Below are 16,471 nucleotides of genomic sequence, written 5' to 3' on the forward strand. Positions count from 1 at the left end.
GAAGTGGGATTGGTGGATCATATGGTAGTTCTATTTTAATTTTTTGAGGAGCCACCATACTGGTTTCTATAGTAGCTAAACTATTCTACATTCTCAGCAGCAGTGCGACTTCGTCACATCCTCATCAACGCTTGTTAATTCCCATTTTTTTTAACAGTAGCCATACTAATGGGTATGAAGTGGTTATTTTATTTTATTTTTAATTAATGAAAATTATCTTGCCTGTCTCTGAGAAATACCTGCTCCGTTTGTTCACACTGTTTTGTTGAAGTTTGGAGCCTTTCTTTCATGGTGCTGACATTCCTCCCAGGTTAGGTGATTCTTGATTGTACCCTCACGTATGCCCTGTGGATACCTGTTAGACTGTCTGAGGCACAGGTGAGCACAGTCTGTGGGGAAAAGACACGTTGCTTCACAGTCTGAAGCCCACCACTGTGTCTCCCAAGATGACTTGTTTACTGCTCCCACCTGGAGACAGTTTCATCCCACATAACCAATGCCCAGTCCAGTGTATGGAGGGGTACAGGACATAGTAGGGGCAGACCTCTAGCTTTGGTACCCCAATTAACAATGCTGTTACATTGAGCCTTAGGCGCCCTCCTGCTCCAAGGCAAGGAGGATTCTTGGCATGGCTTTCCGTCACTCACTTGTGTATGTCTTGGGATGAGTGTTCCAGTCCAATCAATTCCATATTCATTTTATGTCTCAGAGATTACTTACAGTTCCAATACACTGAGGAATCCCCTTTTTCTTTCCCTGTGGAGGTATAGATTTTTTAAACTCTCATTTCTGTTATTTATAGCCATCAGTTGTGTACTCCGTCTGCCATTTTGAAACAGAAAACATTTACTACTTTTGCTGCTAAGAGGAGAGAAAAGGGTAAGAAGTGTAAATTAGTATAAATTAGAACTTAGCACCTAGAAACAGATCATGGCTTATATTAGAACTCTAATAAATGATGAAAGCAACATTACAAATCAGTGAACAAAGGAAAATTCTTTAATAAATGGCAGAGAGATATGTAGTTTGCCAACTCTTTGGAATAAATTAAAGTTATAGCCTAGCCTCAAACCATACATCAGATTCCACATGTGGGGATATATATATATATATTTCTCTCTTCCTCCATATCACCAAATTCTTCCAATTTTTTTTGTTCAAAAGTGTTTTCATATTTTTCTCTTTCATTCACTTCTATTACTTTAATGCAGTCAATCTAAGTCAAAATAGCTTTATATCTAGAGAACTGAAGCAGGCTTCAAAATGGTTGACACTAGTAATGGGATATCTCTCAAAACTTTTTCCTTTATTGGATTAAGATCTATGATAAATACAAAATAATTGAGGATTCTTACTTACTTTTGGTGTAATATATAGAATATGGAAGTTATTTGACAGAGAACTTGCAAAATCACTTACTCCAATCACAATATTTTGATAGAATTTACTAGTAAAACAATCTGGGCTCGGAGGTTTTTTTGAGGGGGGAATTTTTTGGTAATCAGTGTAATTTATTTATTAAATATAGCATATTCAGATTTATGGTTCTTCTTGTATCAATTTTGGTAAGTTGTAGTTTTCAAGAAATTTTATCTAAATTGTCAAGTTTATTGGCACAAATTTGTTAATGATATTTTCCTATTATCCTTTCTAATGTTGAGGATCTAGGGTGGTAATAACTCATTTTTGAATTCCTGATATTGGTAAAATTTATCCTTTCTCTCTCTCTTTTTTTTTTTTTAATCAGTCTAGTGAAGTCTTTGTCAGTTTTGTTGTCTTGGCAAAGAACCAGCCTTTGGCTTTGTTAATTTTCTCTGGTACTTGTCTGCTTTCTGTTTTGAAGATTTCTGCTCTGATCTTTATTTCTCTTCCTTCTACTTACTTTGAGTATACTTCTTTTTTAGCTCACTGTGGTAGAAACTTAGGTCATTGATAATTTAAATCTTTCTCCTAATCTAACAGAAGCACTTAAGACTCTAAGTTTCCCTCTAAGCATTGCTTTATCTGCATCCCATAAATTGTAATATGTTGTATATTCATTACCATTCCGTTCAAAATATCTGTAATTTCCCTTGTGATTTCTTTTTTGACCTGTGAATTATTTAGAAGTTATCACCTAGTATTTTCCTAAATAGCACGTTGGTTCCCATTTCTAATTAATTCCAATGTGATCAGAGAAATACTTTATATGAGTTCAGTTTTTTTTTTTACGTTTATTGAAACTTGTTTTATGGTCTAGCATATCTTGATGAATGTACTATGTGCACTTGAGAAGAATGTTTATTCTGTAGTTAGTGGGTGTAAAGCTCTATAAATATAAATTAAATCAAGGTGGTTGATATTGTTGTTCACATCCTCTATGTCATTAGTAATTTTCTATCTAGTTCTACCAAATGTTGAGAGGGATCTTAAAAATCTACCATGATTTTGAAATTGTCTATCCCTTTAATTCTGTCAATTTTTGCTTCATGTAATTTGAAGCTCTCATTAGATGCCTATCCATTTATAATTGCTAGGCCTTCCTGATGAATTGTCTTTTTTATGATTATGAAATGTCCCTTCTTTATCTCTGTTAATACTCTTTGACGTAAAGTATATATTAACTGATATAGCCATTCCACCTTCTTATGATTACTGTTTGTACGGTGTATCTTTTTTCCATCTATTTGTTTTTAACCAATCTGAGTCTTTATGTATAAAGTGTGTCTCTTGTAGACAGCATATAATTGAATATTGCTTTTTAAAAAATCCCTCCTGATAATCTGCCTTTTGAGTGTTTCACCCATTAATATTTAATGTAATTATTGATTACCACTTTATTACTCATTTTCTGTTTGTCCCTCTACTTTTTGTTTCTATTTTCCCCATTTCTTGCTTTGTTTTGGATTATTTGAATATTTTTTAACATTCCATTTTAATCTATTTATTCTTTTAAATTATACCTCTTGGCATTTTTATTTATTAGTTGCTCTAAGGATGAGAATATACATAATTAACCTTTCACAGTCTACCTATAGTTAATATTATACCACTGCATGTAAAGTATAGAAACCTTGCTGTCATAAAGGGCCCTTTATGTTATAATTGTTACCTGTATTACGTCTACATGCCTTAAGAACATCACAAGACAATGATATGACTTTTCTCTAAACAGTATATATATATACACACACACACACACACACACATATGACGTATATATTTCTTAAACTTAAGAAGAAAAAAAATCTTTAAAATTTACCCAGCTAGTTACCATTTCTGATATGCTTTCATCATTCTTGAATATCCAGGTTTCCTTCTGATACCATTCCCCTTCAGCCTGAAGAATTTCCTTAAGCATAGTAGTAAGTAATAAGGAATTTACTTCCTTATTGTAGTAAAGTCTGCTGGCAACAAATTATCCTGTTTCCCCTTTACCTGAGCATACCTTTATTTCACCTTCATTCCTAGAGGATATTTTCTATTCTGGGTTGACAGTTTCATGTTTTGTTTTCATTTTGTTTTATTTTCTGGACTCCATGATTCCTGCTGAGAAGTCTGTGGTTATTTAAATCAATGTTTCCCTTTATGTAATGTGTTGTTTTTCCTGGCTACTTTCAAGATTTTCTCCTTCTCGTTGGTTTTCAGCCATCGGATTATGATGTATCTAAGTGTTGTTTTCTGTGACTATATCTGGTTTGGGGTTTGTTGAGCTTTCTGAATCTGTAAATTTCTGTTTTTCACCGAATTTAGGGAGTTTTGGCAATTATTTATTTTTCTGCTCTCTTTCTAGGACTCTCATTAGCTGATATTAGACTTTCTGATATTGTGGCACAGGTACCGGAGGCTCTGTCCACTTTTTCCATCATTTCCCTCTCTCCTCTTCAGTTTGCTCTGTGTTCAAGTATACCGATTCATTACTCTGATATTCATTCTTTTTTCAGGCCTTTCGGTGAATTTTTTATTTCAGATATTCTACTGTTAAGTTTCGTATTTCCATTTGATTCCTTTTCATGTGTTCTGTTTTCTTGGTGCAACTTCCTGTCTTTACATTCATTTCAAGTATGCTTTCTTTTACTTCATTGAACATAGTTGAAAATAACTAAAGTCCTCGTCTGATAATTCCAACATCTGGGTCACCTCAAGGTTAGCATCTCATTATTGTCTTTTCCATTTAGAGTGGGTCACATTTTCCTAATTCTTTGTGTGTAGAGTAATTGTGCATTGCATCCTGGACATTGTGAGTCTTATACATAGACTCCTACGGTCCTCAGGAGAATGCTGATGTTTTTGTTTTAGCGCACAGTTAACCCAGGTAGAGTCCCACTTTAAGCTCTCTCTTGCCTGTGTGCACAGATGTTCAAATTCCAGATTAATTTTAAACCTTTGCTGTGCTGCTTTGAATCTGTCCCATGGAAACATTAGTGGATCAACCTGAAACTTGCAGAGATTCACACATGGAATTAGGGAACCCCTTCCTTCTCCAGCTCCTTCCCTTGCTGATTTCCCCCTTACTCCCTGGTGGGCAGCCTTGGTTGTCTGGGCACCTTTTCCTGATTCCTCTGGCCAGAAAGATGAGCAGGTTTTCTATTGGAGTTTTAACTACCTATGACTTGCCACTTCATGACTACAGGCCACCCTCAAGGCAAAGCCGTCCCACCCCAAAAGGAGAAACTCACCCCTATGTAAGTCACCTCTCCAAGTTTCAACTCCTCCCTACAGTCTGCCTGATTTTGTCACTATTCCGAATCCTCAGGTAGTTACTTTTCACATTATGTTCAGAGTTTACGGTTTTTATCAGTAAGAGGGTTGGTCTGAAGGAGGGCTTGAATAATAAACGCTCATGTCGTTTTCGTTTATCCACAAAGTAAAATAATTTAGTCCTCTTTGTTGTCCAGTCCTAAGATGGAGTCATATGAGGCTATTCAGTGGAGCACAGTCTAGCCACCAAAAGTAATTAAAAGTATTTCAGCAACATTGGTCTCTCCCAAAGAAGTTTGGTGAGAAGCCAATTCAAAACCCACAGCAACACTTTTTTGAATTGTCTTTCTCCGTTACTTTCTCAGTATATCTTATGACTGCATTTGCTCTGAAGCCTCACTCTGAAATACTAAATAAACTTGAACATCAGCCCATATATCCTTTTCATTTTTGCTTCTCTTCTCTCCATTCTAATTTTATATTCATAAAAGCAATGCTTATTCTCTCTTTTCATTATAAGGTGATTAAACCAATCCCTCTCGTTGAAAATTTCTGCTCTTTCTATTCTTATCCTGAGCAACTTAAACCCAGGAACCAAGATGGCGAACTCATAATCTCCCTGAGAAAATGTAAATGTCCAAAGATGGGTATTTTTTTTTTAGGAGGAAAGGGGTGAAGAGGATGAGAAAATCATAAATACTATACTCATAACATATATATATATATATGTACTTATATGTATAAATATGTATAATATATATAGTCTGTGCTAGGGATAGTAACAAAGTTTTATAATTTATAGTTTGGACAGATTACAGTGTTTTAATTTTTCTAAGTAAAGCATGACTCCAGTAGCCCTTCTCTGAATATCCAGGTGGATTCCAAACCCTCATAATACTACCACGTATTGATGACTTATGTGCCAGGCGCTCTGCTAAGCAGTCTTCATACACAGTTTAATCAAACTATATAGCAATCCTGTAAGGCAGGCATTGTTCCCAGTTACAAATGAAAACACTGAGGGTCAGAGAGGTTGAACAACTTGCCCAGAGTTACCCACATAGGAAGGGGCTAGAGACGGGATTTGAACCCAGGTGAGACTGGAGAGGCCAAGCTTTCTTTACTCCATCTCCTCTTTTGAAATCATGGCCAAATTCCCAGCAGTGTTTGACGGTATTCACCTCCCAGGTGGTATAGCAGGGGAAGACAGAGCATGGTGCTGTGAAAGTAACATTCACTTCACAGAGGAGACAAGTCTTCTAGTCTCTGGTTGTTACCCACTTGCTGCAAAACCCTGCAACCTCCTCAGCTTCTCTCATCCTTCCTTCTACACGTCTACAACAAAAACGCAAGTCTCCTTCACGCAGGCTTTCAGAACTGTTCTAGAAATAACGCAAGAAGAGTGATGCAAAAAAAAAAAAAAGTACAAGGCAAATAGAAGTGATTGCAATCAGTCTTAGCCCAACTCACAAACTAACACTTGCTTTTCTAAGTTTTACAGTTACGGCTTCAACAGAGAAGGACCCAAGAACAACTGGCTAACCAAGGCATCATACCACGTGAGTAGCTGCATCTCTTATTGACTGATCTGTACCATGGGACCGTGCAGCTTGGGAGCTGGAAAGCACCTCAGAGGTCATAGTCCAATTCCATGGATCAGTCTCCCCAGATCCTCACAGACTCTGTGTCAGCAGGAATCCCAGACCTTGGAGGCTTAGCCCCAAATGCTACTCACCTGTAAGGGCTTCCCTGTAATCATATAGGTTGTACCTAAAATTCCAATGTGGTGGTTTGTTTACAGGACAAACACAATTCTATGGGCATCCATCCCTCTCTCCTACTTTTAGAATTGGATCTAATCACTCTTCTTTCCGGAAGCACCAATCACATCATCTTTTTCTCACCTCCTCGGTTTCACTTCTGTTTGGGTACTTGAGTCCACAAGTAATTGAATGTTGTCCAGTGCTTCCTTTCTGGAATAATGAGCGGCAATACCATTCTAGTGTAAACGGTATAACATTGAATTACTGGCCATCATTTGGGTCAAAGAAGAAGGATTATCATATCTTTTCGAAGATATGTTTGAAATTTCCTGCCAGTTTAGCAATTGAAGCTAACTTTTGGTTAGCTACAGAAACAGGAAAAGTCCTAGATAAATGGAATCACCATGTAAGCTCCTTTAGGTGACACTTTCTAACTTCTCACCCCAGCAAAATTTAAAAGTCAAGATCCGTAATGACTCCTGCAGAAATCCAGGTCCTTGTCATGACTGTGGCTTCAGGGTTAAGCATGCAACAAGCAAGCATGTGCCCTTAATTGAATGTCCTGCAGGTAGTAACCTTGGTGCCCTGTGATCCAAGGTCCAAACATTTTAAGTGTAGTCCGTGCTTCAGAACCAGAACAGAACTAAGAATATTTAAGTCCCTTTCCTTTGGTAATTCAGGTGAAGTTCTTTGTTCATGGCTAAGCCCTACAAAGAATAAACAGCAGGTGACCTTATGGCAGAACAACTTTTTCAGAGGTTTGCTAAAGCACAGAAGAAAGATCTCACCCTGCAGTTGAAAGGCTGCTTCAGTAAAATGTACAGTTAGGATGAGAAACCAAAGGTACAAGTCTGTGTGGCCTGTTTCATCTCAGTCAGCCCAGCAGGGCAGGTGCTAAAACACAGGAAAGACCAAGAGTCTGCAGACTTCAAGACAGATAAATACGTTCGCACTCAAAAGTGAGCAGGCCAGTCTTTTTCAGAATCCTGTTGCAAATGCGTAGAATCGAATTTGTTTAACCACATCTAGAAGAACGATTCACTAAGAATGGAGTGTAGACAAGTGTAGATCCACCAGGATCCTCTCAGTAGACCACAGTCTCTACCACGTGCCCTCAAATATAAGATGAGCACATCAGTTTCAGTGGGATTAAAATAATCTGTTCCTTCAGGGGTGTTTCTTTCCCTTAATTCTGGAAAGGCAATTGGAGTAGAGAGGCCTGGTACCTTTGCATCCCCTCAAGCTGTTCACAGCTGATTTAAAGTTTAACTACGTGCTTATATAATCCAAGCCTGGGTCTTGCAGCTGGCTTTTGGATGAGAATAAACTTTTGTTTTTAGGTTGCTGGGGTTAAATTTCAGGGAATCAGTGAAACACCTAATAAAAATAGGAATGAACCCGATAGTACCTTTTTACATAACACTCTTATGTAAGTCATCCAAATTGAATGTCCATTTGTAGAGTCGAGTCCAATGAAGATATAATATTTTGTTCTCCAGGATTTTCAGAATCAAATAGTGTACATATTAACGAAATACTGCTTGACAGAAATTTTGCATCCATAGCCCATTGTATGATTAAGATAATTGCTGGGGGAAAGTCCTAAGAGTAATGCAATGATATTTCTTTTTAATTCAGCAAAATGAGAAGGGTTGATGAAGCATCGTCAGTTTTCCTTACTCTTTAGCCATCTCCTCTCCAGGCTTCCCAAGGGTGTCGATTCTGCTGTGGAAAAATGTCAGAGCCGCAGCAGATGCACCCTGCAGGCCCAGCCCCTAGACCTCGATGACTTAGTGCTTCTGGGGAAGCCAGACCCAGACGAGCCTCTGCACCTGCTGAGAGGCTGGGGGCGGAGATGGTAGCCTCTTCAACCCAGACATGAAACATGCAGTCTGTTTACTCAGCGCCCCCGGGGGTACGTGTGTAAAAGCAGCCGCTCCAGAAGAGGGAACAGGAGCCCACAGTCTCAGGGTCCTTTCAACTCAATCAAACTCAACACATTTCATGATGAACTTGACTCTCTGCAGGGTGGTATGCCAGGTGCTGTGGGGGGCCACAGTGAGCAAGACCGTCCTTCGCGGAGACTCGAGATTTCAGGGGAAAAGGTGACAAGAGACACAGATAGTATAAGTCAGGGTGAAACTAGTTATGTTCTACAAGAGGGCTCTTTATGTCTTCCTTCTATCATTTGAATTTTTTGAAGTGGAAGGAAAGCGGAAAGGAGGAAGGAAGGGGGTAGAATGGAGGGAAGCAAAGCCAGTAGTCATTGGAGATCATCTAATTTTGTGATTTTCAATGTTTTTTAATAGTTAAAGATATTGTGTCTATGTATATATATATATATATATATATATACACTCCCCTGGTGGTGCAGTGGTTGAGAATCCACCTGCCAAGGTAGGGGACACGGGTTCGAGCCCTGGTCTGGGAAGATCCCACATGCCGCGGAGCAACTAGGCCCGTGCGCCACAACTACTGAGCCTGCGCTCTAGAGCCTGCGAGCCGCAACTACTGAGCCCGCGTGCCACAACTCCTGAAGCCTGCACACCTAGAGCCCGTGCTCTGCAGCAGGAGAAGCCACCACAATGAGAAGCCCGTGCACCGCAACGAAGAGTAGCCCCCGCTCGCCGCAACAAGAGAAAACCCGTGCACAGCAACGAAGACCCAATGCAGCCAAAAATAAATAAATAAATAAAAATTTAAAATTTATGGAAAAAAAAAATATATATATATACACACACACACACACACACTGGCTGGAACAGGGTCGGAGGCCTCTGTCCCATTCACTCGGCTCCCCTCATCCCTCCTAGGTGACCCTGATTATCCTCCCCAGGGCGCTGGTCCTCTTCAAACAGAGTTTGAAAATCCCTTCCCTAGTCCAAGTCTCATTGTCTTTAACCTCCATGAAACCGAGATTGGAGAGGCCTAAGAGGCTTTTCAAACATCCCAAAGCCAGGGCCCAGTGTGGTCCTACTTACAAACCTGAACTGTGAGACTTTAAATGCATGCACAATAAAACTAGTAACACAACCTCACGTTATCCATACATTGGAAATAATTGCAGTGCTCCCCCTGAATTTTCAGACTTGTCATAAATTGCCTAAACGGAAAGCTTATGGCCAAGTGAATTGTTCATTGTCCTTATGGTATTATCGGATGGCTCTGCAGTTTTTAGCTGGTCAACGGAGACACCTGCTCTCCTTGGGCAGAATTAGTCATGAGTTGTACATTAGGTTAAATCCCAAGGGCATTGCCCATTGCAAAAAAAGTGCAGTCCATTCCTAGTGTGGCAGAGCTGAGGCCAGAACCCGTGTCTCCTGATCCTGGTATAGGGCTCTTGACTCAAATATTCAAAAGGAATCACTGGAACTTTAAAAGCACTTCCTTAAGTTTCTATCATCAAGCATTTTGTGGCCAGAAAAATTCAGTTGGAATTTGGGAAAATAAAAACATGTATATGTGAAAATGCCAAGGAAAAGCCCATGGTTTTAATGAAATGGCTTTGGGTTCTACGTCATAATCTATGTCTCACCGTGACCAAGAGTGAATGGAAAATTCCACTGAGCTTGCTCTATGGCTGGTCTCATTTCAAATGCACACCAAATTGATGATTAAGTAGAAGGTTTCTCCCCCACTGACTCCAGTGGGACCATGTGTGATTTTCAGTAGACTAGTGAAACTGGTCCACATGGATTGAATTTAATTTCTTCCTCCTTCATGGGCTTGCATCCTGCAGGTTTCAAAGTTGCTGATGAGTAACCAACAGGCCACAGCAATCAGAGAATCAGAGTCTCTTTTATAATCGCCCTTTATCACCTCTCTTAAGCATGTACTCATATCTTACTTGTATATATTATAGGTTTAGGATTTTCCCCTTCCGGTGCTTTGAATGCACTTAAAGGCGTTTTTCCTTGAATTTAGTCAAGGAAGGCAGGGTTCTGAGATCAGCACACGGCCCCTCGAACAACTTTAAACAGTGGGAAAGGGTTCTCGGGCCAGAAGCATGGGCCCAGGTTGGCTTCTAAGATTGCTTTCACATTTATAGTATCAGTGGTGGAATTCACATTTTCAAAAGAGTCGTGAAATCTGAGTGAAATAGCCTCTCAACATTTACGTAGAAATATTACTTTAAGAATATATCATTTGGACTCCTCTCCAAAATCCTACCTCTGAATCTCAAAACGGAGATTTCAAATTGCCTACTTGTCACCATCAACTAGAGTTCAAAGGGATGGCTTTGCCGCCCCTCCCTGCCAGGCTCAAGGCTGCAAGAGGACATCAAGTTTCTCTTATTTTCTCTTACCTTTGAGACAGAGCCCAGGCTCCTCCTCTGGAGACCTATGGATGGGGCTCAGATCTGTTCATTATTTCTCAGGCAGATTTTCTCCACTATCTTCTTTCCTCTGGGCATCACTCTCCTGGGTTGAATCTTAAATACCATTTTATTCCAACCATTTCAGAAGCCTTAGTGCAGAAAGACGATCAGCTCTGAGTTTTCAATGCAAACAAAAAACGGTCATAGAGCAGTTCAGTAAATATTTCGACCATCTGCTGGGAGGAAGGCCTTATGGAACACAGAGGAGTCAGACATGAATTCTGTTTCAAAGAGCCTACAGTCCAGAAGGTTCCCCAAATCGCTCCTGCTTAGTTATCCCCATTAATAATATTGGACAATGTCCCACCACTACACGGAGTGAGTTTCTTGGAGAATTGAAGGAAATAGATGACTTTCTCTCCCTTTCCTTCTGCTACTACAGTGGGGCTGATCTATATGAACCCAGGGGATAGAGGAGGGAACATTGAGTTTATTCTCTGGGATTATAGAAAACGAGATTAGAGACCTGAAGTGGATTACAGAGGCCCAGGGGACCAGAGGGGCTGCGACTTCTCCCCAGATACTCAGAGAAAGCACCGCTGGCCAGAAAGAAGCATCTGGGCAGCCAGGTTCCATGGTCTGATCGATGTCAATGAATGGAAAGATACGATGAGCTATCTGTGAATGGTGCTGCCTTTATTTGTTTTGCAGACTAATCCAAGCCTCAGCAGACACATACTTACTGCAAAGCCTTGGTAAATCCCTGAATTCTGTGATCCTCCTCCTGAATAGCAAGAAGAATGACGGGGCAATTCCTCTACCCACAGCACATGCAGCTTCCTGATAGTTTTGAGACGTTGACGGGGCAAAGTCTTCCTTCCCTTCCTCAGTGCCTTCATCTGACTTGGCTTCTCCCCACAGCACCCTACGTACCACACACTGTTGGCTGTTTGAGCAGAACACGGCACAAGGGTTTCATCTGTCCCTCTCCCCTTCCTTCTAACACCTCAAATTCAGAGATAGGAAAAAAAAGGCGCCCTGGATTTTCATGCCAAGCCCATTTGGGTCTAAAATCCTCACTTCTTTATTTCCCTCCCTCTTTCCTTCGATTTTCTAGTTCCTCGCTCCTTAGAAACTAGTAAACCAGTGATGACAGGCACCCTTTGAATTTGTCTTTGAACCCTTCTGAGAAACTCCAAAGTATTCATGTGTGATGCATTAAATTCTCCAAGTGTGCAAGCCAGGCCTTAAATATTACAAAGCTCCGTTGGGAGAATGCACTCTTTTCAGACCCCTAAGGCTATCCTTTGGGTACTGAATAGGCAATCTGTTGCCAACCTAAAGAGTTAAGACAATTTCCAAAGCATTATCACACACCCATAGTGTGGATCCCATTTGTTTGGGGAAAAAAAATATTCATGGTCCAACTTGTCCTTAAAAGCAGAGCCAAGAGAGGAGTACGAGATCCATTTTGTAAGTGGGAAACGGAGAACACAGGAAACCTGTCAGACTTGTTCAAGGCTGTACCAAAAATAGATGGCAAAGCAAGGACAGAGCCCGAAGGGAAGGCTCCCAAAATTTTAGTCACTTTTGAAACTATACCCATTACTGCCATGGGTCTTGCGTTTGAATCAGTTTTGTCTTCCTCCCAAAGAACCCTACATATGTGAATTGTTAATCCATATATCTGTCTTTAATTAGCGGCATATAAGCTTACCAGCCGGTGCTTCTTGATGAGAACGACCAGTTCTAACCCAAGTTATTCTGATTCGGGACAGCAAGTATGAGAAGTGGCAGTTTCACTGAACTAAGCAGCCTTTCTCTGGGCAAACACACCCTCTTTCTTCAGCTTTTTGAAATACTGAGAAATCGGTCCTAGACATCATTCCCCGCTTTTTGAACTCTCAGTTTCCCAAGGACTCTAGATCAGCACCCACTGGCCTTGTGAACGCCGGGGCGCCAGGATCTCCCAGAGGGCGTGTTCCAACACAGACCCCTGCGTCCCTCTACGTCCCACCTGAGCGTTGGATTCTGTAGGCCTGGAAATCGGTATTATTAACAAGTTTCCAGCTACTGCTGAAGATGCTGGTGCAGGGGCCACACTTCGAGAACCATTGCTCCATCTGTTGCCTAAGATGCGGGCTCTTTGATGCTGCCTCTTGGTCCTCATCTGTATACCAGTGGAGCTGGGTTCTCCCCTGCAAGCCTGGACGTGAGGGGCCCTGGGAGAGAAGGTAGGCCCTGCCTCTGCCACCAGAGCTGCTACCAGCCCCGGGCCCCTCCTCTGTGAGAGCCAGGCCCCTCTCCCTGACTGACTGTCCACGGCCTTGCAGCCTATTTTCTCCTTTTGCTGGGCTCCTGTAGGAAGCAGGAGGTTAGCAGCAGGGGACCGCAGGAGGCCTGTTCTTATCTTGGGATCTTTTCCTGAGCTCTAAGTAAGCAAATGTTTATACACACAGCTGACCCAAATTAGCTGGAGCCGCGGGGACAGAAATAGGAACAGCCCCTAACTAAACTCCGCAGCGAGAACATGAATTCCCCTGTGAGAAGCGATTCATCTTCCTCCAGGCAGAATGAGTTAGATGTGGGGTTGACTGAATTTACAACCGTATTTTAATTTGAGATCACATTGACTTATTTTTTTTTTTAATTTAGAAATCCAAATTCCTTTTCAATCCTAAATGTCAACATCCCTTAAATACAAAATTTTGCCATTGGATACTCCCAGGGCTGGCAGCAAAGGAGGTCCTTTTTTCCAAAAAGTCAACTGGGGTAGGGGGTGCATTATGGCTTTCGCTGGCCCTCAGGGGAGGTGGCTAAAACCCGCATTCTCTGGAATCACAGAAAAGGCAAACGTCAATCACAGGGCCCATGGCAGGCCAAGTGGTGCCCCACATAACACCCCTTAAGCCCTGAAAAGAAGAGCGTGGGGTAAAACACAGTATGTGGATTTTTTAGCTTCCTTCCCAAGTCCTGGCTAAATGGGCGTAGCCTCTCCCACCCTGTGGCGGAAGGTCCCAGAAGACCTTTGTGCTCCTGGCCTTGGAGAACTGGACTGTACAATCATTTAACAGGGGAATAGTTAACACCAAGAAGTGATGATTTATAGCTCTGCAAGCTAAGATACAGGAAATGCAGTGTTTCGTAGAAGAATTAATAAGTTCCGCAAATAAGAATTGAAAAGCCTCAGGGATAAGAGAACCAGATGAATTGCCCCTAAGTCCTAAGCCCAATTAAAACCAATTGAGTTTGGAATGTAAGAGCAATCTCAAGATAGATTCATGCTCTTCCCTTAGGGTTGCTTCTTAAGGCACAGGCTGTGTTGCTCTTTTTAACCACTTAATAAGGCCACACTGAAATCAATTCCTTTTCTGGATTATGGAAGAGATTAAGCCACACCAACATATAATACCTACTTAGGTGACCACCAGACTGTCGGACAGAGGTGCAGACCTATGGGTTCAGATTGTACAGACTCACCAGGGCCCACTGGACTTCAAGCAGATTTGTAGCACCTGGTCGCCTGGGGAAATGGGAGATGGTTTCAAAACTCCATCAATATAAATTGCAACTGTGATCAAGTGCAAGTAACGGCAAGCCTCCTGACTCAGGATGAGGGCCAGACCCAAATCAGAGAAAATGCATGAGCAACGTGGCAGGCCTGCACAGTTTCCCAGGTGATTCCTCAGAGCCACTGAGTGAGGAGACAGGGAGGGGGAAAGAGGCCATTGAAAAGGGCAGGGTTGGCAGAGAGGCTCATTTTAAGAGTGAAAAGCAGCAAAGAGAAACTGGGGATGTTAGATCAATGGGAAATACGATAGTCAAGCAACAATTGTTTCTTTTTTTCCTATAAGAAAGGAAGCCTTTCAGTCTCTGGTCAGATTGAGGAGAATAGTGCTTGTGCATTCTCCTTGGAACAAGGCAGCCAGCTGGGACTATTCTGTGCGTTCCTTTGGTCAACATTGCAGATGTCGGGGTGAGACAGGAAGACTTAGAGATGCCTTAGTAGCTTCCCAAGCAACATCCTCAATAGAGGGTAACGTGGTCGATCGGTTGCCAGGACCACAGTGGAGTCTGCCTGCTGTCCAGCAAGCCCATCTGAGAGCTGGGCTCAAATCTGGCGTGGTCTTAAGGCTGAATGAGGCACACACACTCACACATGTGCGCACACACACACACACACACACACACACACACACAGCCCCAAGTGCCCATCTGGCTAGAAATCCGATTTTTTTATGCCAGCCAAAGTTTGGAAGAATATTTTCTTGCCTGCAGCTTGAGAGTTGACATCTGTGGGAGTAAATATTAGAAATCTGGATCACGTGATTCGCCCACTGGTCCAGACCTACTTACTATCCAGAAGAAAATTTGATGCAATTCTCTAACCTCTGATCCACCTCATCACTTCTGATGAAAGGTGATCCTTTATGGCTTCCGGTTGCAGTTGTTCCAGGGGATCAAGAAGACCAGTAAAAAGGTAGAATTTTGCCGAACGATGTTCTACTGCTTTGCAAAGTCAAAAGTTCAGTGCATCGTCGTGAGGAGTTGCTGGGAGCTGGGAGGAGGAGAAGCAGTGGGTCTTGGAAAGAAGGGAGGCTGGCGTTCGGTCCAGGTTGCTTCCGGCTGCTGTGAGCTGTGAGGGACCAGTGCCCTGTCTACTGGTTGTTAGTGTTTTGAGCATCACACCCTGAAAGAAGTTAGGTTGTCAGAAGACCTAGGCCCCTAGCCCTACCTGTGTGACCCCGGGCGAGGCAGTCCCGTTCCATGGGCCTCCGTTTCCCCATTCCGCTCAGGCTTGGAGCTGTATTTCACCATCTCCAAGGTCCCTTCCAGCCCTCAGAGTCTGATTCTGTGCTTCTCACTCACTGCCCTTTGGTTGCATGTTCCCACCCCACCAGCCAACTCCCTGAGCCAAAGGACAAGTCCCCTCCTGCAACGTGGGACACGGTTCCTCCACAGACTGCAGTCTCCACCCAGACTTGCGCACTCAAGGGCAGAGCGAAGTCAAAGAGGGTGGTAGGCACCCCAGTCTCCCCTAAAGCTAGAGCATTGCCTGGTCTCCTCCCCCAGGCCTGTCCCTCCTCAGGATCTTGGAATGCCCTGTCTCTGCCACTTCTCTTCCTGTCACGTATTCTGTCTTTGCTGCTCCTCTTGTTTGAGGCTGACGTCCGCCTTCCTCTGGATTCTCCGGCTGCAGGGAAGCTGGTGACCTCCAGGCCTCTCCTCTTCCATTGCTTGTGGCCTGATGAAGGCCGTCACACCTCCACTGTGCACCGCTCGGCAAGCACACCAGCAAGCGCCGCGACGCCGCTCCCGGCCCCAAGCCCCCTCTGCTCACGTCTGTGTCTTTCTGTTTCAGCCCTGAAAAGCCCACCTGAATTCCATGAGCAAAGAAAACGTTTGGATAGTGGCAAGGTAACTGTTTGCGAACTTCCCACCTTCCTGAGCTCAGACTCCAGGCTCTGGACCTCTGAATGCTAAGCTTGGGGGAAAGCGGGTAGAATTTCTCCTACAAACTCAACCAATTTGCTGGTCCCCTCCCCGCACGCCATGTGGAATCTTCCTCCTAGAAACTGAAAACTGTGGAAATGGGATCAACAGTATTGGCTTTGAAGCTGCTATTTATGAGCTTTAAGAAAATGTCCCCCATCTTTCTGATGTCGGGGGGTATCCCTGCAAGGATGTGGTGGGGGTCAGAGAGACATGA

The 16,471-nt window shown here is 42.6% G+C and overlaps 2 protein-coding genes across 9 annotated transcripts in view; both read left to right on the forward strand.

The window, feature by feature from the left end:
- MYOCD (myocardin) overlaps nt 1–16,471 on the forward strand; it is a 492,789-nt gene that overhangs the window by 429,504 nt on the left and 46,814 nt on the right. For 7 of the 8 annotated variants that reach the window (XM_082441359.1, XM_082441357.1, XM_082441361.1 and 4 more), the window contains 2 exons: nt 6,174–6,239; nt 16,124–16,179. In XM_082441359.1, the coding sequence (XP_082297485.1) occupies nt 6,174–6,239; nt 16,124–16,179 (122 nt within the window). Of the gene's footprint in view, nt 1–6,173; nt 6,240–11,472; nt 11,517–16,123; nt 16,180–16,471 lie in introns of those variants that run through there. The other variant, XM_082441364.1, reaches the window with a different exon arrangement.
- Nucleotides 1–16,471, forward strand: part of ARHGAP44 (Rho GTPase activating protein 44) — a 490,736-nt gene that overhangs the window by 229,280 nt on the left and 244,985 nt on the right. The window lies entirely within an intron of this gene.

This window comes from Balaenoptera physalus, assembly GCF_965194825.1.
Source record: "Balaenoptera physalus genome assembly, chromosome: 20".
NCBI lineage: Eukaryota > Metazoa > Chordata > Mammalia > Artiodactyla > Balaenopteridae > Balaenoptera > Balaenoptera physalus.